Here is a 21,486-nt window from a genome sequence, read left to right as displayed (position 1 = left end):
TAGACTTCAGTATTTAGAACAGCATTTGCAATGAGAAGGTACAGCACTGTGATAGCCCATAACAATCTCAAATTTTGTTTTAATATTAATTAAAAAAAAAAAAAGGAGGTATGGAGATGTCCCCTATTACTCTTAGAGATGGGCAATACAGACAAAGTTAAATCAGATATTCAAAGTTATTTTAGGGTCTAAATTATCAGCGTAGAATATATTTCAGTGGAAATTTTTCCTATGGGCCTCTGTGCATATCACAGCTCCGTAGTGGTGCAGGAGTCCATGTTTATGGATCCATTTTCAGGATCAAAACCCTCATTAGTAATACAGATTAATGGTAATTACAAATATAAATAACTTGAGTGTATCTTCTCATTTTCCTCTGAAGACATTGCTCACAGAAGCTAGCTAAATGCCAGACTTGTTCCCTGAATCCAAACTGTATTAAGTTCTTGTGTAACGATGCAGTAACATAAAGTTAAATAAAGCTGCATAATTTTTTTTCAAGCCTCAAAACACAGAGCTTGATGCTCAGCTAGCATAAATTGGACACCGGCGCAAGATTCAGATCTTTTTTTCCATACTAAGGAATTGAAAAAGTAAAAGAAAAAAAAAAAGTAAAATTGCTTTTTGGCTAAGAACAAAAGAAAGAAGTTTAAATCTGAGGGATCATTTTTCACAATGTTGTAAGTACTGAAAATACAGCTTTATAATAACAGCACTTTTAAAACCAGAATTCTGTAATTGCAACTGTGAAGCTGTAGCACAAGCTGGGCTGTGACTGTTCACAGGCTGAATATTTTCCCCAAGATCCCTGGGAGATAAGGGTTGGTTTTTAATGTGGCTTCCTGGAGTGTGTCAAAACTCTGATGTTATTAAAAATCCAGCTCATCTATACAAACCTACAGAATATTTACCTAAGTCCTCAACTAGTTGGTCCTGCTGGTGTGGAGCATGCTGCAGGATGAGTGCGTGGTGCCAGTTAGTTCAGTGTCCCCACACAAATCATAACCCCCCAAAAAATTGTAACTTTGGTTAAAAAGTTTGAGCAGGGTAACTGCAAGATGTTGTTCATGAGCAGAATATATGCACAGTAATGTTTGCTCACAACTGGAAGAGCTTTTTACCTGGAATATCTAAATGCCAGTTTTCACACGAAGCAGAAAAGGAGCTCAGGAGTCTGAGCCCACGTTTACCATCTTTCCATGGAAGAAGGCAGCACTTGCTGCCTGCCCTGCCAGCCTCCTCGCTCCTGCACACGGTGTGCAGGAAGGCAGCAGCGGAGCAGGTGCCTTGAAGGGGATGCAGATGCCTTTTTGTTGAGTATCATCAGCCTCCGTATGGCTGGGCTGCAGGTCAGAGCAGGGAACAGAGCTACAGATGGGTATGTAAAGAAAGTACCAGAAGCTCCTTCACCCAGGTGCTTTCCTGAGATGGGGAGCTTGAAATGCCACATCGTTTTATTTTGAAATTTAAGTGTGAAAAGAAACCTTTTTTTTTTTTTTTTTTTTGGGGCTACATTTACTACCATTTCCAAAGATTTTACCATTCACGAGGCATGCAAACACTCTGACTGCATAGGACCTGCCTCTGCAGTGTTGCAGAAAGGATGGGTGAGCTTCAGCCCGGCGGAAAAGCAAACTGTTACAGTCTGAACGATGCAGCCAGTTAAGGCCTGGGGCCACGTTTGTTACTGGGCCTGTGGGCACTTTTATAGGGGTTGGCACATTCAGTGATACCATGAAGTAACAGGCAAAACCAGCCCATGTGCTTTAGTGATGAGTCACTGCTTACACAAAAGTTGTTGGATGACATAAGCACATAATCCCTCTTACTCTCTCTCGCACACATGGGATACAGCCCAAGTGGTTGATGATGCTGATGGAGAGGACTTCCTTTTTTCCATGTATGTCGTATAGCACAGTCATATTTTGAGAATGCCAGGGCAGAGTTAGATAAGAGCCAAAAAATGCTGCCCATACTCTGTTTTTAAGAACAACCTGAAATTATTTAGCAGTTGAAGAAAAAACCCAAAACAGTTCCCTCCTGGGTGGAATAAATAAGTCTCTTGGATCGATCCCTGGTGTACTTCACAAGAAACAATGAGACAAGTGTTTCATCTAAGCCCCCATCTAAAACTGGCTCTTCCATTTCCTACGACCGACAGTTTTTGCTCGGGACAATCCTAGGGCTGGCAGGGGAGTCGCCTGCGGCCAAGGTGGAGCGTGTGTGCAGGAGGGTTCGTGCAGAGCTGCGACGTGCATCCAGGAAACATTAAAATAGCAATGTGCGTGCGTGCTGCAGTTGGAGAAACACTGGGAGTGTGAAGTCCCTAATTTGCTCTCTGGCTCTGCTGCGACTGTCCAAGGCGAATTTGGGGGTGTTGTTAGATCTGCCTGTCTTTGGGCACCCCTGAGTGCCAAGAGATGCAGCGGGGTGTGTGGGGGAAGGCTGCGTGCCTGTGAGCATCCCGAGGGGTGCTGTCTGCCCCAGGGCTCGAGGGGTACGGGGCTGCCCTGGGGGGGATGCTGCCATCCGGGGAACCCTGCAGCATCCCGCTGCAATTTGGGAGGGAGCTGCACGGTGGAAAATATGACCGGTGCCAGGAACTAAGGGCGGGAGGGCGACGCCGGTGCAGAGGGGCTGGGGGAGAAGCGGCGCCCCTGGGAGGGGAGCAGCCCCCGGACGCCCCATTTAGGTAACTGCGGGGGCTGTGCCTGGCGGCCGGCCGGCGGGTGGGCGCCCGGTCCTGGACTGCATTTCCCATACTGCCCGAGTGCCCTAATGTATGCAGTGCTCAGCCTGGCTCCGTGTGCGAGTGTGTGCGTGTGTGTGTGTGTGCGCGCGTGTGTGTGTGCGTGTGTGTGTGCAGCCAGGAGTCCCTCGGAGAGTGGAGGCTCATTCACTGATGAGAGCCGGCACTGAGAGGCAGCACTGCTCCTTCCCTCGCACCCCCGGCGCCTCCCGCTCTGCTACATGCGAGCCGCGGCCGCGCAGCGGGGCCAGCACGCCCGGGACTCCCCCGCTCCCCGCACGCCGCCAGCTCCGCGCAGCGTCCGCCGGCAGCCGCACCGTGAGTACCGGCCACCGGGGCCGCCCGGCCACACGCAAACTTTGCAGGGCAAGTTTCTTCCCCCCCCCCCCCCCGCCCCCAACCCCCCCCCTCCACCCCAACCCCCCGCGCCCTTTCCCCCTTCCCCCTTCTCCCTCCCCAGCTCCGGGGAAGCCGGGCTGCTCGGCGGTGGCGGGGAGCCGCGCCGGCCGCGGGGAGGGCCGGGTGGGTGGGGATCGGCATGGTAATGCCGAGGGGAAAGGCAGATAAAAGGGGGACACCTCCCCCCCCCCCCCCCCGCACCTTCGGCGAGCCCCGAGCTGCCCGGATCCTCCCCCCGGTGCCTTTCCGGGGGGGCCGGTACCCACCAGGGGGATCAGGTGCCGGGGACCGCCGCGGCAGCCCGGCTGGGGACTGCGCACGGCGGGGGGGACCCGGCCGGACCCAGAGACCGGCACAGATCCCTCGCTCTGAAATACATTTTTTTTTTTTAAACTCTTTTGTTTTTTTTTCCTTATTTTTTTGGTGGGGCAGCCCCAGGAGTTGTTTCCTCGCTTCCCTCCGCTGCGCCCAGGACCTCGCTCTCTCCGCGGTCGCTCTGGGCAGCGACAATTTCATTTCCCAGCGGCTGCAAAACAAAAACTTTTTTCAAAGGAAATAAGCAGATCCACGCACCCACCCACCTAGGGTTTGGGGGTTTTGTTTTCTTTCTTTTTTTTTTTTTTTTTTTCAAATACACAAACTAAGGCTTTTATTTTGCAATAAAAGTATATATTAAAAAACAAAAACAAAAACCAAAACCCGCCAGGGTTTCTGTGCGCTCAAGAAACACTGAACAGCCAGTAATTTTATTTACTCCGAAGCTTTCATTTTTGCAGTCGTGCAGTCCCCGTGTGAACTTTAGTTTTAAGCCGTACCAAAAATGCGCGATCCCCGCTCGAAGACCGAATGATTTTTTTTAAACGCGCGTTTGTTAAGTCGCCACTTAGCTTAATTTTGGACGAGGCTGAAGTTTGTCCACCATCCTCGCCCCTCCTCGGGTCCTTCATCCCTAAAAGATTGCCGCCCTTGCCCCCCGACTGCTTTCAGGTAGGAACCGAACGCCTGGATCTCACATGCGGTGTTGTTCTGGGTTTGGTATTGCAGATAAAACAAAGGTAGAGAGGCGGTTTAAATTGTCAGCGTTATTCAACGAATGAGCTAAAATTACTCCACATGTGAATTGCGTAGCTTGGAAAGCCAGAAGAGGTGAAAGGAATTATCCGTGTTTTCGCTTTAGGTCCCTTAGAAAACTTTCTGGATCTTCCAGCAATGCGATCGAGAAATCGCAGGATTTTCTTTCTTTTAATCAACAACCCCAGCTCTAGACCAGGAAAGTCTGTAAATAGGTTGGAAGCATGGAAAATAATTCTTCACCTTCAGATCTAAATACATAAAAACCATCTGGTTGACCACAATGAAATCATTAGGAACTGTCTACTTAAAGAGTTGTATTGAATGCTTATCCTTCCACACAGGAAATGTGTATGGTAAGTGATTGTTGCAATAAATCCAAACAACTCTGGTCATCTTCGCGTTTGATGATCTTTGTGACTTGGGGTTTAAGGAGGAGGAAAAAGTGGTGGTGGTGGCGGCGGGGGGGGGGGGGGGAAGGCGACTTAACGGGCTGTACGGACCGGGCTGCCGGAGCCCCCTCCCGCCGCCCTCCCCGGCAGTGAATAATTCCCGAGGAGGCAGGAGCGGAGCGGAGCAGCCCCGGCTGCGCCCCGATCGCCGCTTCCCGGCGAGGCGTGCGGGACCGCGGGGCCGTGCCGAGCCGAGCCGAGCCGTGCCCGCAGCCCCGGCCCCGCCGGACCGCCAAACACCTGTTTAATTTGCCGGCGGGGAGAGCGGAGCGGCGGGGCTTGGCGGCGTCGGTAGGCTCCGGCCCGGGGCTCGCCCCCTTCTTCTTTTATTTTATTTGGGTTTATTTAGCACACCCCCTCCCCCGGGCGGGAGAAGACTCGGGAGCGGGAGGTAAAGGGGGCGGCCGGCCGGTGCCAGCCCGGTTGGTTTCCCGCGCCGAGGCGGGCGCTGCCGGAGGGGCCGGGGCCGGGGCCGGGGCCGGGGCCGGGGCGCGCCCGTTGCCCGGCGGAGCGGGGCTTCCCCCGGGGCGCCGCCGCCCGCGATTTTCGCTCGGATTTCGCCAAGTTGGGAGCGGGGACGGGGGGCGCGGGACGGGGGCGAAGCAGCCAGCAAACCCCTCGGTTCGTTTTGTTTTGTATTTTTTTTTTCCTTCTTGAATTTTTTCTTTTTTTTTCCCCCCTCTTGCCAGCCCCCCGGCGCTTCCTCCCTCCTGCAGCCCGCCGCCGCGGGGAGCACCCTCTTCGCCCGGGGGTTCCCCCCCCCCCTTTTTCTTAAAAAAAAAAAAAAAAAATTTTTTTTTTTTTTTTCCTTAGAAGTTTGCAGCAAAACAAAAGCGGGCGCGCAGTGTGGGACGAGGGGGCAGAGGCCGGGCTGCCCTGCCCGGCGGAGCCGCCCGGGGCCGGGGCCGGGGCCGGGGCCGGGGCCGACCGCTCCGGCCGTCCCCGCCGCCGGCTCCTCCGCTCCCCGCTCTCTTATTTTTTCTCTTTTGCCCTTAAACCGGTTTTCACAGCAGCTGCCCGGGTGTGCGGCTGCAGTTGGCATATTTCACGCGTTGGAAAAAAATTAACTGTTTTTCCTTTGTATCTTAATCCAGTGATGAGAGCTCTCCTTTGTTGGCTTTCGAGCTTGCATTTGTTTTATTTATTATAAGGAAATCCAGTTTGGTTCAAATATATAATCCATTTGAGCACTTAAATCCCCAAACAGCTGGCATTATTTTGTTTTATAATCTTTGGCTTTTCTGCGCAGAGCATATTTCTAAATTCCTACTTGACATTTATGGGGAAAAAACTTTTTAATGTAAATGGATATTGTGATTTTTTCTGAGTCTTTCCTAATTTACATGCATCATCAATTTTCCTGGGTTTCCTATTGTTCTAATCTTTTTTTTTCCCCCCATAGCTTGTTAATTAATTTTTTTCCCCAAGAAAACTTTGTTTCTGGAGGGAGAAAAATGTTAATTTGCCCCATTATTTCAATCTCTGGCATTTGGAAATGGTTGAGAGACCACAAAAATGCAACCTGTTGTAGAAACCAGAGTGGTGTGTTTTATTTATTTTAATCGATAGCAGAGAGGTGATTTAGTAACAGGAACTCTGAGTAACATTTTAGTAAAAGATTTGCAGATTTGGTGGCCGTGTATGGAGTGTGCATGTGCTTGCACACATGCATATGTGTGTGTTTCTTTGCAGGCTGATTAGCAAGTGGGTTTTACGCTTATACCCAGTGGTCACTGCTGTTTTCTCCACTTGCTGGGTGCTTGCGATGCCTGCTAAATCCAGCTCTGTCATGGCTTCTCCTACTTTTATCAGACTTTCTTCCTAACTAATTCAGCACAGTGCTACAACCTCCATAAGCAGAGGAACCAACACTGAGGCAGAGATAACTGATTACAACTTGTTCCTTGGTGAGAGATTTTTTTTTTAATGGTTCAGAGCTAAAGGCTGTTGATTCAATTTGTCTTGGTTGTGGCGTGTTTAGCCTTGTTATTAGTGACATGCACGATGGCACAGGTAATTTGTGTACACCTTAAACAGGGTAGCTCTAAAACCCAATAACTATGCATATAGGTAGCCATGAAAATAATAATAATAAAAAAAATTAGACTTTGTTTTCAGTCTGGCCGTCTAACCTTCATACTTGGTAGACAGTTTATGTAGCTTCATAGATTGATCTCCAGCCCCCCCTCCCTCTTACTCCTTGTTTAGTTAATTCAACAAAGACTTTTTGCAATCTGTTTGGAGTTTGTCTGATGCCGTGGAAAAGTAGCTGCTGATTTATTTGGTTGCTTTTCGATTTCTGTCTCTAGCCCGTCTTTTCTCCTCCTTTCAGCGGGGATGTCAGCTGTTATTACTTCCTATTGATCCCTTTGCAAAGTGAGAAGTGAACTAAAATTAATGTCAATTCCACTGCTCGGATCAATAGCTGGAGTTATTTTAATCTGGATTTGCGCGAGGTGCTAAATTAAAAAAAATCAGCATAGAGGCAGAAAAGTAGCAGTTCCTCACTCCGCCTGTGCCCACTGCCTTCCCGGCACCCAAATGTTCCCTCCAGCTGATTACCCTGCAATCCATATTTTTTTAATTAAGAAGGTCAGTTAGTTTTCTTATTTTTGGGTTCTGTATTTAAACCTATGACATTTTGACATTGGGAGTGTATTAACGATAGATTTTCATAATGACTGGTCCGCCGCAGTCTAATCTGTCTGTGTTGCTGAGGGTGGGGAGGTGCTGGGCGAGAAGGGAGCGAGAGAGAGAACGAAAAAGGAAGTGGGAGCTGAAAAAAAATTAAATTTGGCTGGCCAAGATATTGTAATGTGTTGATTTATTCCCAGTGTAATGAAGTTTGCAAACGAATAAACGGCCGCAGTGATTCACAGTATCCTACAGGAGTGTCAAGTGTTGCGGCCAGATTACTAATTTATGAAATACATTTAACGTAATGGGGTGATAGCGCAAGTAAAAATAGAAAAGGAGGCAGAGGAGGTTGCTTTTTCCCCCCCTGGAAATCCGTGTTTTCCCATGGCTGCTCAGTTTCACTTCCATGCTAATAATTGTTTATTTCTGAGCATGGTGGCTCATTTGCATGCATCTCTTTAGGTATATAATCAGAGGTGTGTATATAGATATCTGGACGGTTGCATAAGCCCCCAGCAACTCCCAATTTGCCAGTGGCTGCAGTTTCCCGACCTCCAGTTTTTGATCAGCCTCGCGTGAAGCAGCTGAGCGAGTGTACCCAGGACTGCAGCGCTGACCAGGATGCCCTTGGCATCCCTCGCTCTCCCTCTGCCCCTCGCTCTCCGTGGCGAGAACTCGACAGGAAAGTTATTTAAAATTTGGAAGAGAGCAAATCCGTTAATGCGAGATACATAATCTGATAATTTAGCAATGATGTCTGTAAGGATGGGTGCCAAATGAGGAAGCGGAGAGATGATGTCCACTCATCTTCACAATTAATAACAGTCAGTGGAGCGGCTGGGTACAGGATGGGAGAGAGGAAATGTTATCACTGAACTGCATTAAAGCCACAGACTGGATTTCATACACTTTGTTAACCTAGGCTCCCTCATTCATGGAGTACAAAAGGCACTCCATTAGGGAGACACTCTTTCACTAAGTTTTATTTGAGATGTTTGACCCTCTGGATTTAAGAGGCACAATTTGTAACAGCTTTTTATTATTATATGATTTTTCTGGCCCTTTGAGCTCCAGCGGCTAGTATATTGTTTCAAAGTTATAGTCCTTGTATTTTAAGCTGGGTTGTGGGGCCTGAATGGCAGGCGGCGGAAGCTTAAAAGAAAAGACACGAGATTGATTGGGGGAGAAAATAACAAAACAAAAAGCCGGAGCGAACTGGGGGAGATACAGAAAGGAGCATTTTCCCTTCTCTCACTCCGGGAGGGGGCTGTGGCTGGCTGGGTGGCTGCAGCCAACCTAGGAGGCTCAGCAAGATGCGAGGCAGAAATTTTGTTAACATTTTCCTCTAAATGTTAATGGCACATCCAGGGCAGTTTACAAATCTACTTAAGAGTGAGTGCATTAGGAACTAAAATTACTGATCCATTCTCTCTTGTCCCCGACCCGAAAGGGAGACGCTTGCAGAGATCAGATGGCAGAAGCACCCATTATGATTTTAAATATTGTCAGAGACGCCAGGCATTTGACTGGGGGAGTCTCTTCTCCTTTGGCTAATAGGGAGCGTGTGTGCACGCGTGGGTGTTTGTGTATTACACACACGCGCCCATAGGCAGGCACGTTACTACATTCCAACGGTGTGTATATGTATATGATGGTATCAATTACTGTGTGTGCGAGCACTTACCTACCCACACATGCCGTGAGAGAAAGTACATGTCTGTTATGTATGTCTTAGGCATCGTGTACAGTATAACCACGTACGCTGGCTTATTTGGGTACCTATGCACAATAGGTATTTTTATGTCGGCTCCGCTGCCCCCCCGCCAAGGAAATAGCGATGTGTGTATGTGTGGGTTTATTGCAATTATATGTGCATGCCTCTTTTGCCGTATAAAATTGCAATTATAATTTGGAGTTACTATCTTAATTTTAGACCGAACCTTGTTTATTAGTGAGTTATTAAATCTGCGTGTTATTATGTTTGGTTTGCCTTTCATTCATCTGCACTGGATGATACCCTTTAACCTGGAGGGCCAGAGCTGATTCCACTAGTGTGTGAAGTTGTCTATTGATTTTCTTGAATGAGAACAGTGGCGCGTCTCCGGCCGGTGGGTTGTAACACATGTGGCCACCCTGCTGCTGGAGTGTCCCAGAGAGATGAGCGCAGAAACCTAACTGGTTGTCTTTTTTTTTCTTTTCTGTTTCCTTGCAGCGTTCGGAGGGTGATGATGCTCCAGTAATTTTCCCTGCTCCGTTCCCAGGCGCCGCTTTCCTTTCCTTCCAGGGAAGATTGTTCCGCTTGTGATCCCGCTGAGGAAAGAGACTCCGATGGACTTACACCGGGCAGCGTTCAAGATGGAGAACTCACCCTACCTCCCCAACCCGCTGGCCTCCCCAGCACTGATGGTTCTCGCCTCCACCGCCGAAGCCAGCCGCGATGCTTCCATTCCCTGCCAGCAGCCGAGGCCTTTCGGGGTCCCCGTGTCAGCAGATAAGGACGTGCATATTCCCTTTACCAATGGCTCGTACACTTTTGCCTCCATGTATCACCGGCAAGGCGGGGTGCCAGGAGCATTTGCAAACCGTGACTTTCCTCCGTCCCTGCTTCACCTCCACCCCCAGTTTGCGCCCCCCAACCTGGACTGCACCCCAATCAGTATGTTGAACCACAGCGGCGTTGGGGCTTTCCGCCCCTTTGCATCTACTGAAGACCGGGAGAGCTACCAGTCAGCCTTTACGCCGGCCAAGCGCCTGAAAAACTGCCATGACACTGACTCACCCCATCTGCGCTTCTCGGACGCTGATGGGAAGGAGTACGAGTTTGGCACGCAGCTCCCCTCCAGCTCCCCCGGCTCCCTCAAAGTTGATGATACGGGGAAGAAGATCTTTGCCGTTTCTGGCCTCATTTCTGACCGGGAGACCTCATCCAGTCCCGAAGACCGAAGTGACAGATGTAAGTACCTCCGTTGACTTGTTGGTTCTTCTTTAGTTGTGCCTTGTTGAGATACTCAACAGGTGATTGTCCTGCAGCGCGGTGGTTCTTGCTGGTGGCAGAGGAAAACCAGCCTTTCCTGCCTGCCAGGCTCGGCCACGCAGTATTGCCTTGTCGCTTCTAAGCGGGCATTGACAGGCTTTAAGGTGAGGTGCTCTTGAAGGAAACTAATCGTCTTCCAGCGCACAGCTGGAGAGACAAGGTTGACCATGCAGAACGACGTCCGTGCCCCAGTGCGAGGCTGTAGGTGCTGGTACATAGATTTGTGTGAACAGAGATTCAGCTGGGGTGTGTAGCCTGAAACTTTCCCAAGCAGCAAAAACGTATCCCCTGCTTCTTTGGGTATTTCTTTCTGACCTTTTCTTCATGCACACCATTCTTAGAGCAAATGCATCACCTTCAGGATTCGTGCCTCAGGTTAGGACAAAAGTGACTTTTCCTCTGGTTAACTTAAGAATATCTCTGGCCACCGAAGCTCCCTCTTCGAGACGCAACCCCAAATCCGTTCTTACAATTCAATCAGCTGCTGCACCGCGTGCTTTCTCTGAGTGTTTCCTCCCCTTCGGTGCCTGTCAAAATGTGATGTGCCCTTTCGCAGATCGGTGGTCGCACTGAAGGGAACCAGTCCACATGCTCACCACTGTCACTCCCTGCTCCCCCACCACCTCGTCCCTTGTGGTGCTGCCCACGCAGAGGGGCAGAGCTGGCCTCCGGGAAGGGCAGGCTTCCAGCTTTGCTGAGCCGGGAGGTGACCCGCGATGGGGAGTGGTCTGGGGGTACAGAGTGGTACCCCGAAGAAGAGCGCTAACTTATGGTTAGAGTTTTCCTGTAAACCCAGACATGTAGACCGAGGAGCGAGTGGTTTGCTTTTCATGTGGGTTCCTTTGTTCTGTTGAATTTTCTTCCTAGAAAATCCTTTTATTGTTGTTGTTGTTGTTGTTATTATGACTATATTTTTTGCAAGGAAAACCCGCTGCCCCGCTCCTTCCTCTCCCTTTCAGATGTGATTTTTTCTTCTCTGCTTTATGGTGCCGAGGAGAGTAATAGAGACATTGTGGCTCTCTCTCCCCTGTCGGCGCTGCTTCCTCAGGCTGTCTCCTTGAATTAGGCACTGTGCTAACTTACTGGCGCTAAAAGGCATCTGCCTAAACCCAGCGTACCTTTTCAATAAAAGTCATCATAAAATCAACCTGCCTTGTAAATCCATCGCTCTTTGGTTTTGAAATATGCTGCAAGTGTGTCTTTTATATCGGCGTTTGCAAGGGCAGGACGATTCCCACTGAAGGCAGAAGCCGTGTATTTCTTGCACTACGAATACGAGCTCTTATCTGTCTCCCCCCTCTCCTGATCCACCCCCGACCGTGCTACTTCTTGTGCCGTAAGCGCCTTTCATTGTTCAGCATCTCCTCTCCCTTCTTTTGGGTCCATAGGGGAAGCGGCTCTAGATGGGAGCATGTATGGATGTGTATGTGTGTAAGGCGGTGATATAATGTTCCTGGGGGGGAGGCAGGTGAGATGGCAAGGCTTAGAGACGTCTTTGTCGATGCTCTTTCCCTTATCGATATAACCTGGCTGTGGAAATGAAGCTTGCTCGAAAGAATACTCCGGGAGATAGCGGCAGAGGAGCGGGTCCGCTAGCTAAATGAATTTAGAGCGCATCAGCTGCTACGGATCTTGCTAGCAAAATCCTGTCAGATACCCCATTTAAAGAAGTAAATCTGTTAAATGAATTAGACCGCATGGAGCGCAGCTGCGGACAGACAGACGCACCCACATCCACCGCCGTGCCTTGCCTGTGCCAACAGCGTGTGCCGAACGTGGGTCCTCTCCTTGCTGGGAGCAGACGGGGCTTTGCACAGGCGCGTGCGAGAGGCAGGCACGGTGACACCCAGCTCCCCCCCAGCGCTGCGGCAGGGGACTTGCCGCGGAAAGGAAGCAGAATAAAAACTTTGCAGGCAGCTTGGAAAACTTGGGCAGAAGTGGAAGGTGTTTTGTTTTGTGGGTTTTCTTACCCGTATGGTTAAATTTCTTTAAGATGCTTTGCTGCACAGTAGAGCTGAGCAAATGCAACATCCCTGATATTTTATCGACGTTAAAATTCTTCTGTAACTACCAGGACAGTGTACACTAAATATGTCTGTTGGCTCTGTATCATATTCCCATCACATATAGATACTGCACCATGGAAACTTCGCTCCATTAACACGGCGAGTTTATTTGGTGTGTGCATACGCACGTATGGGTGTGTTTGCTGGAGACCGAGAGAGCGAGCGGTGGAGCTTTTTAGAGGATCCTAATGATCTTTGATGTTGACCATTAGAAGAGAAAAACTTCCGCAATGAGGAATTCGAGAGATCGCAGTTTGCAGATATAATCGTGATCCTGTTTTGCACTGACATCTGCATACATATATTTGGAGTTTCTATATAAGTGCGTACTTTGGGGGGGTTGTTGTCTCCTATTATTGGCCCCTGAGAAGTTTTGTGGATTCCTCGTATGATTGTTATGTGTAACCGTTTGTAAAAACTGCCTGCTTGTGCTCCTGATGGAGAATCTTGCAGGTAGGTGGCTGTAGATTCTAGGCAAAAATGTAATAAGGTTTTTCTACAACAGCGAGGAAAAACTGTAAAATTTTCTTAGACCAGCAACACCTTTTCGTGTCTCACGCGTGCTTTTCAGATTTGCAGAGCTCAATCCTTTAGTTGTATTTTTCAGATTCCTGAAAGGGTTTGTGTTACATGGAAGGCGAATTACTGTGATTGCACTGCATATTCTTCTGTACCACTGCACAAGAACCTTTTTTGAATAGCTCATTAAAATGTTTGCTTTACCCCACAGCTTAAATGGTGATTTTCTAAGAAACTTTTTTTTAAAAAAAAAAGGAATTCAATGCACTGAATTTTAATTTTACTGAAAAATAGGTTTATGCTTGAGATACTTTGCAGCAAAATGAGAATCCAAAGTCAGGCATTTTCGTCTCAAGGAGTGTTTGGAAGTTGCTCTATTTTGTCCTCTGCATCAGGGGAGCGAAGTCTCATCTTCTTTTCACCGGTGGAGGAAATTCGCAGAATTCAGTAAAATTATTTGGGAGATGTGCTGATGTAACCCAGATTAGCAGCTGGCCCTGTAAGATATCTATTTGTGGAGTAGAGATTGCTCAGTCTTTCGGGTGAACCTTTCCCTACTTTTAAAGCAGGGTGGTTTTTGCCAGCGGTGCCCCTAACCGTGCATCCCACGAAGGGAGAGCATCTCCTTTGGGGTGCATCTGCGTGGGATTGGGCTCCTTGTTACTCAGCAAATTGGGCTGAGATGTCTGCGTTTGGCCAAGTTGTCTCTCGCTGTAAAATGCAGGTACTCGGGACATCCGGAGCGATGGAGCGTACAGGGAGCGCGTAGAAAAGCGGAGCCTTTCCAGGGAGAAGCAGACGTAATGTGTGCTGGATGGGCCCGTTCTCGTAGGTGCTTACTGAGAAAAATAATGCCGTTTGTTAGAGTTTAGGGGCTTCTTGTAAAGCATGTGTTAAAGACACTGGGAGACATATTTTATGGGTTTCCTTTAATAAGCGTACAATAGTTGAGATTCCTAAAAGGAGTGGAAATAAATGGCATGTTCCTTTCTGCAAAAGAGATCTATAGCCCTGTTTTAAAATCAGAAAAAAAAAATTAAAGAAAGATCCCTGGTTTTATTCTTTGCTTCTAATAAAATCTGTCCCAGTGGCCTTCTGTACCCAGTCACCATGACATCACTTTCCCACAAAGTGACAGGCAGAGGTCCGTGCCGAAGCCGGGATCTCTTGGCAAAGAGCTGGACCTTGTCAGAGTGGACCTTGGGACCACAGAAGACGGTTTTCTGTCGCTGCTTGGTCTTCATCACGTGTTGTCCGTGACTTGTGGTGGACCACAGCCTGATGTGACAAGGTGACCTTCTACATCCTGGCCACTGGCTCTCCTAGCCTCAGTTTCCCTGCTACTGCTGGTGGCTCTCGCCCAGCTCCTGGAGCGCCCTGGGGATGAGCGATTGAGTCGGTGAGCAGGCTGGGGTCTCGCTCATCTCTTGGGACTGGTGGGTGAAGTGGGGGTGGTTCCATTAACATTATTTTGATTATTATTTTTTATAATCGTATTTAACCTTGGTTATCTGGACACAGACAGTTTGTCCTGCAACCAGTTTCTCCCCTACAAGAGAGGTCGTGCACCATGTTAGTGAGTTCTTTGTTCCACTTTAGGGTTTTAAAGAACATTTTTAGTGTGGAGGTAGTTTTCCTTTTGAAACAACTGGTTCGTTATTGATCAAATGTAAATCCAACTTCAGGTGATGAACATCAGGGCTGGAATTCTTGAATAATGTAGTGCTCTGGAAATTAGACCGAGGGCAGTCTCTACAGTCCCCCACCCGGTCAGACATGGGTGTGTTGGGCTTTGTGTTGACGGGCTGGGACCTATGTAGAGAGCTGTGTGTGTACGTGTGTACGTGTGCCGGGGGGGAAGAAGGTTTATCTTCTCACGTTCTGTGGCAGAACAATGGGTTGGAGGGGGAATGCACATGTGCACACACATCCATCGTTCATGCTCACGACTCTTCCTGCTGGGATGCACCACTTCCGAGGCTGGTAAAATTTGGGGTCTAGCACGAAGTGATGCTTTGTTGCTAATAATAATCAGCCGTGACCATGGGAAATCGCAAGCTTAACATTGCTTATGAAATAATGAAATAAATCGAGTGGAACATTTGCTTTCTGTCGTGCAGTGCCCTGCGTGATGTAGGAGGAGTGAAGGAGCAGTAGTGGATTTTCTGAAGGGGTGGGCAGGCAGATGGACAGTAGCAGGGGTGAGGGCCACGCATCCATCCCCGTCTCGCCACCGAAAACGCGCCGTCCTCGCGGAGAGAGGTGCACTGCGCGGAGGTCTCGGAGTATGCAGCAATCGCCTCCTTTTCCTGCTTTTCTGGCAACAACCTTCCCGCTCCCTCTGCAAACTGTTGCCGAGACTCCTTTCCATGCTGTTCGGCTTAATTGTCTTGTCGGGATAAAGAAATGTTTGAACAGTTAAAGTGGGGAAGGGCTGGATGGGAGCAGCTCCTGCCGGCTGCGGGGCCATCTGGCCTGCCTTGGATCTGCCGGTCTCCAGTTTATATTTCTCTTTCTGTTATTTGGGGCTATCTGGCGCACTCGGAATACCTAATCACCATGGTGAGAGGAGGGACGGGGCTGCCTCCCCCGCCACCCCCTCCGGCCTCCCCTTCCCATCAATTGTCATGCAGAGCCCGGCCGGGCGGCTGCTCTGCTCGCAGCCCTCATTTGCTGTCCTCGCCCGGCTCTCGGCAGAAGGATGGCTTTTAATTGATCGTTTGAGGGGGAGGGCTGGGGCTGTTTTCTCCTCCAAAATGTTTCCCCGCACGGCCGCTGCCACCCGGCCAGCTTTCACGTCGTCTCAGCCATGCCAGCCATGCCTCGTGCACCTTCTCCTCCTTTTTGGACGCCCCGGGACTTGGTGCCAGGGCTCGTAACCGCTGCCCTTGGCGTGCTGAGCAACACCTACATGTCGTATTTATCCATCTCCTGCTGGAGAGATGGGCACGGACACAGTAAATATTTATCACTCCTCTTTTGCCCTGTGTGTCTGAGTGCCGGCGGGAGTGTATTTATTGTACGATTCCAGGGCAAACTCCCCATCTCGCTCGGTATTTCCCAGCAAAACAACGGCCCCCAAACCGCTGGCCAAACCCCTGCTTTTCGAGAAGGATTTAATCACATTAAATCTTCAGCCCCATCGATCAGACTCGACTGCTGTCACAAAATCGCGGCAGGAGAAGTGAAGGCAGACTTGGCGGCTGCTGTGCTGGGCTGGGGACCGGGAATCCCGACCTTGGGCACGGCTCGGAGTCGCGGCTTCCCGATCCCTAACGGGAATATAGCGATACCTCCCTCACGGCGGCGTGTGCCGCTTTGATATCTTCTGACAGAAGACACTAGGCAAGGGCAAAGTATTAGTATTATTAATATAGTACAGTTAGTAGAATATTATGAACTATTATAAATCATTACCGCTAAACTACAGTTATTAAAGGAAATGACCAAAGTGCACTTTGCGAGCCAGGATCTCTGACAGTTAAAACATTGTTTTATTATTTTACTTGCTAACTTGCAAAATTCAAGAGTTAGCAACAGTTTCCTGGTTGATCGGTGGCGATTGCGTAAGGAATTGGGAGAAGTGGGGGGGAACGGGCATATATTTCAAGAGGGAGAGAATAAGAATTAGTGCCTCCGTGATTTTTTTTTTCCTTTTTCTTTGATAATTTGAAGGTCTCAAAGGAAAGAGACATACTCAGGCACGGGCCTAATCCTGCTCTGTAGGAGTGAAAGTGTTCAAGGCAACGAAGTCTTCGTTTCTGGAATTCCCCTATGGAAAAAAATAAAAGGGAAGGTGCTCGTAATCGTTGCTGGTTGTTATTTGTTTGATATCATTTAGACAAGTCCCATTAAATGCTAGCAGCAGATTCATTTTTCCCTCTTTGTTTGCCTTCCAAGGAGTAGAAAACAGACATAATTATATTTTACATGAGACTGTAAGATTTCCTCTCATCTCCTTTTCTGGCTAATATCTGCAGCTATAAAATAAATTCCATTTGTGCATACACGGTGTTAGACTGAGGTAAATAACTGTCATCTAAAATCTGCCTAATCTTAATCTGCATCAGGAGCACTATAGAGAACTGTACCCATTTGTATAATATTAAGCTTTATTTTTATTATGGATTTCTAATACAAATTCATAGTGGGGGCAAAGTTGTTTTCTTTGAATACCATATTCCAAGAAAAGCAGCCATCGAAAGCAAATTGTGATAATTTTTATCCTGCAGTTCATGTCACTGGTGGTCTTTGATCATGTCAGTTTGCTTGATGGCCTATGAATTTTTCACCTCTCTTCTTCAGGATGGAACAGCAAATTCGGGGACTTCTGAGGACATTTGTCAGCTCTGCAAAGCGACTGAAATTCTTCGGGAATAATGGATTTCTATTTGGGAAATTTAATGTGGGATCGGATTCCTGTACAGCCTCCTCTGAAAAGGGGCGTGTATATTTTTTTGTAGCTCTGCACATGCAATCTGTATGTGTGCCTTTCTCCCCTTCCATGCAACCTGCTGGCCTGCGCGATCCCTGTGTGTATGAACTCACAAGTTACACATGTTCGGGGCAAATTCATCGCCCTGAATTCAGTTTTCTTTACATCTGAAGTATTTTCCTGCTGCTGCTAGGGTATTTGTTAGCCAGGTTGGCAGTCCTTCTCTGGGACCTAGCCCTCAAGTCAACGAAGGCTCTGCCTGAAGAAGCACTGTGGATTTGGGGACTATCTGTGTCTCTCCTCTCCTTCTTTGTCTTGTCTTTTTAAAACATGGATGGTGATTGCGATAAGGCGGGGTGTTCTTCTTTAGCCATCGCTTTCTCCTCGCTTTCAACCATTTGCTGGCATCTTAAATTGCGGCAGTACCCTGAGCAACAGAAGGAGGAGAAAAGCAATGTTGGGAAGGAGTGGGGCAGAGAGAGATTTATTGTCTTAAACATGGATAACATGGGGAAAGAGTCCTGGTGAGAGTGAAACTACTCGTTGAGTTCAGGTGTGGGACACTTCCATCGTATTTTTCCTCACTAGGGACATTGTTTCCAATCAGTATTGTTTTAAAACCTTCCTTTTTTGGTAACTTGAGGCTGAGATCTGCTTTCTCACTGAATTGCAGAGCCAGAATGTGTTTTGTACTTTTTCTTGTGAATACCGGGCTGTCCTGCAGTGGGAAAAGGAAGGCACTAAGTGTCTCTGGATACCCCTAAAAGGAAGAGCTGGAAACTGTGTCCTTGCTTTCCCCCCGCCGCCAGCCACACCGATTCTCAGTAGCTGACTCTCACCAGAATAACAACATCAAGTTTTTAATTTGGAAAGACACAAGACCTCTAACGCACGAGCTTTTTGGCTGGTACAACCCCGCAGCCTTGCCTGTGCTCTGCAAATTCGGGATGCTGCAGCCCCGCGCAGGGTGAGGGCGGCAGGACATGTCCAGCTGCAGCTGCTGGGCTCACACCGGCGCAGCCGGTTTCCCGAGCGCGGGCTCGTTCCTTGGAAGGAAGGTGGAGCACTTTGCGGCTCCTGGATGAAAACTAAACCAGAAAAAAGCGCTGGGGCGTCAGTCGGCAGGCGAGCAGCGTGCCGCCGGGGTGAAGGCTCACCAAACCCAATGGGTTTTGTAGGAAGAGCGACAAGTAAAACTCAAGGGACTGCCCTTATGACCCATTTCTTTTATTGGGATTTTTCAACACTTTGTTTCAAATTAAGCTACGTTTAACTAAAAATGACTAAACGTTTTCATCTGACATTGATACTGTTTCCCTGCACTTTATAACAAACAACTTGCAAAGCCATTTAATGTGTGGGATTGCCTGTCCTGTAACATCCCTCGCTTGAAGGAGGCGTAGGATGGTAATCCCTCATCGCAGGGAGCCTGCTTGGGCCGCTGTGCCGGGATGGGAAAGGACCCGCTCCCAGATGACATCTCTGCCTTCTCCTCCAACCTTGCCTCCAGTACTGAAGACTTTAGGAGTTTTCTGTCCCAGTCCCCTTTAGGGAAAGACTCTACAGAGTTCCCCGCCGGGAGCCCCTGCCCAAGGCCCCGCGCTGTGCCGGCGGCGATGTGGGGGTGTTTGTGAGCGAGCGGGGAGGAGGGCTCGCGGGGGCGAATGGCATCCAGGGTGCGGCACCTCGGGCTGGGTGAGCGAAAGCCTTATCAGGGTGGCCTGGCCGTGCCGGAGCAGAGCCACCCCGCACCCAGGCCAACCTTTGGCCCATGCAGGCTAGAGGGAACCTTGTCTCCTTGTCACTGTTTGCAGTGTGGATGATCCTGCAAGGTCCCGACAGCCGTGGATGGGTGGAAAGTGCCATCTTGGGTGCTGGGTATCAGCGCGGGTCAGAGGGATCCACGCCAAACGCTGAGCACCGTCGAGGGGGCTGCAGAAGCTCGCTTCCTTCTCTTGTTTATTCTCCTCCTTGCAAACTGGTTTCGGCTCCCATTACCAGTGCTCTACGTTGGAGGTGAGCCTCCAGCAAAGTCCTCAGCCAGGGCGACAGATTTCCCTCCTCATCTCCAGCCTCCCCACGGCGGCAGTTTGACCACTGGCCTTTTTTTTACTGGGGAGATGAAAGAGCAATCAGTGACCTGGGTGACCCCGCGCCGAGCACGAGCAGAGGAACTTAATGGTCACAATCAAAAAGTTGCCAGCCTGAGTGGATTCATCCATCAGGAGGTGCCCCTTAGACAGGAGAAGGGGAGAAGGAGCAGCTAAACTCTTATAACCCTCCTTCTTCACCCTCAGTTTTGCACTTTGCTCAGCGCACAGCCCGGTACAGGACTGCTGGCGTTGCTCCTGTGGTGTCTGCTCCTGTGGCCTGGTTGCCATTGAGCTGCTCCTTCCCTTCTGCCTACGTGGGTTCACACACAAAAATGTCGCTCTCAAAGAGTCGTTCTGGTTACAGGAGAGCAATGGTGATCGGCAACTTGCATTTGCTCAAGGTTTGGGGCTAACGTGTTCAGGGAAGCTGTGTCGAAGGCGCCTGGAGATTCAGTAGTGGGGGAAGCAGAGAGTCTGCAGACCAGAAATTAAATGTCAGCAAGAGGTCTTTGAGAGAGTGTGAAGTAGAAAAGTGCTACAAGTTATTTCTGTCTTAATTTGGCCGATGTGTGGTGTCCAGTCCCATGTTGGGTCCAGGACTGAAATAAGTATGATGATATTTGGATCAGGACTGGGATATACTGGAAAAAGTAAGCCATGAAAGTTTGCAGATCTCTGTCTCCATTAGCCAGAAGTAATGTTCCCACCATCTCATTATTTTCCCTCTTAAAATGAAAACAACACGTTAACTGTGGAAACAGGGAAGGATTGTGTTAGAGCAGGACAGAGTTGGGCAGAGAGAACTTCAATTGGCCTCACTTGCATGTAACTCAGATGCTGTAGGTGTTGTAGCCTGGGGAAGCTGTGTATGGTGCGGTCCGGATCAGGCCCCAGGTTTTATGGCACATCTCAAGGAAGAAGGGGCCTTAAACTAAAAAAAGAAAAATAATTAAAAATGCTTCACCTCTGTTCATCTCTTCAGGAACAGTGCAAAGACCCAAGGCTGCCCTTGAGTACGTGCATCTCCCGCCCAGGTGCCCACCCCGGTGAGCGGGCATGGCCTGGCGAAGGCTGGCAAAGGTTACAATGTCAATGAGAAACATCTGGGTCTGTGTTCTCCCAGATGTTGCCAGTTGTGTCTGGGTTGTTTGCTGCAGCTGGGCAAAGAAGAAAAGGAAATCCCAGGCTGGTGTGATGGATTTTGCAGACCCTGGGAGCAGAAGGCAGTTAGACAGGCCTTGCTGATAGTCCCTCTGCTACGTACTCGAGTGGCTCACTGATGTTTGGGTGATCCAGGCCCCACGCTTTGTGCAGCTAAGGAAATGCGTCACAAACTCGTCCCATACCAATTATTTTACTTTTGTTGCACATTTCTAGCTTGACTGGTGTGAGGGTACTGAAGATGAAGGGCACATTTCTTGGCAGAGCTGAGCGTGCCTCCTCCTCGCAGCCATGCAGAGCAGGAAGAGGGAAGGGCTGCCTGGGCAAAGCCCTGAGCGTAGGTTGTGCTTGTGCTGTGGACTCTATTGACCTTGGACAAGCAGAGCCATTTCTCATCGCCCGTCTTTAAAGCAGGGGTTACGATATTCTCGTAGCGCAGCCGTATGCTGAGGGTGGTGGCGGTCACGTTTCGGGGGTGCTCGGGTCCTAGGGCAGTGGTTATAACCGTGGTACCCGGATGGTCACACCAGCATTGAAAAGGTTGTGTGTGTGGAGGGATGGAGGCTTATTTAATAAACATTATCATTGGGAGTTATTCTGGAGAAACAGTTGCCAGATTTTTTTTGGTGAAATTTGGATGAACAGCTGAAAGCAGCGGCTAGGAACCGTAGAGAAAGAAAGGGGGGGAAAATTTGGAGTAAGGTAGATAAAAGTGAGAGATAAAAGAAATAATGCAGGGAAGGATGAGTAATCGACATTCTTGGAGTCGAAGCGCAGGCTCTGGCTTCCTTCCTGAGCAGTAAAATAAAATAAAAAAAAAAAAAGTCTTTAGAACAACAAAACTCTGGACGCGCTGGTTTCCTTCCTGAC

The 21,486-nt window shown here is 49.0% G+C and overlaps 1 protein-coding gene across 5 annotated transcripts in view; it reads left to right on the top strand.

The window, feature by feature from the left end:
• The first annotated feature begins 2,789 nt into the window (after positions 1-2,789).
• RNF220 (ring finger protein 220) overlaps positions 2,790-21,486 on the top strand; it is a 228,838-nt gene continuing 210,141 nt past the window's right edge. Inside the window, exons 1-2 of one of the 5 annotated variants that reach the window (XM_075759605.1) lie at positions 2,790-3,067; positions 9,521-10,261. In XM_075759605.1, the coding sequence (XP_075615720.1) occupies positions 9,637-10,261 (625 nt within the window). In that variant the 5' untranslated portion in view covers positions 2,790-3,067; positions 9,521-9,636. Of the gene's footprint in view, positions 3,068-4,914; positions 4,963-9,520; positions 10,262-21,486 lie in introns of those variants that run through there. The other 4 variants (XM_075759608.1, XM_075759609.1, XM_075759607.1 and 1 more) reach the window with 4 other exon arrangements.

This window comes from Balearica regulorum, chromosome 8, assembly GCF_011004875.1.
Source record: "Balearica regulorum gibbericeps isolate bBalReg1 chromosome 8, bBalReg1.pri, whole genome shotgun sequence".
In the NCBI taxonomy this organism is placed as follows: Eukaryota; Metazoa; Chordata; class Aves; order Gruiformes; family Gruidae; genus Balearica; species Balearica regulorum.
Note: the sequence above shows the minus strand (reverse complement) of the source record. Positions and strands in the feature narration are given on the sequence as shown.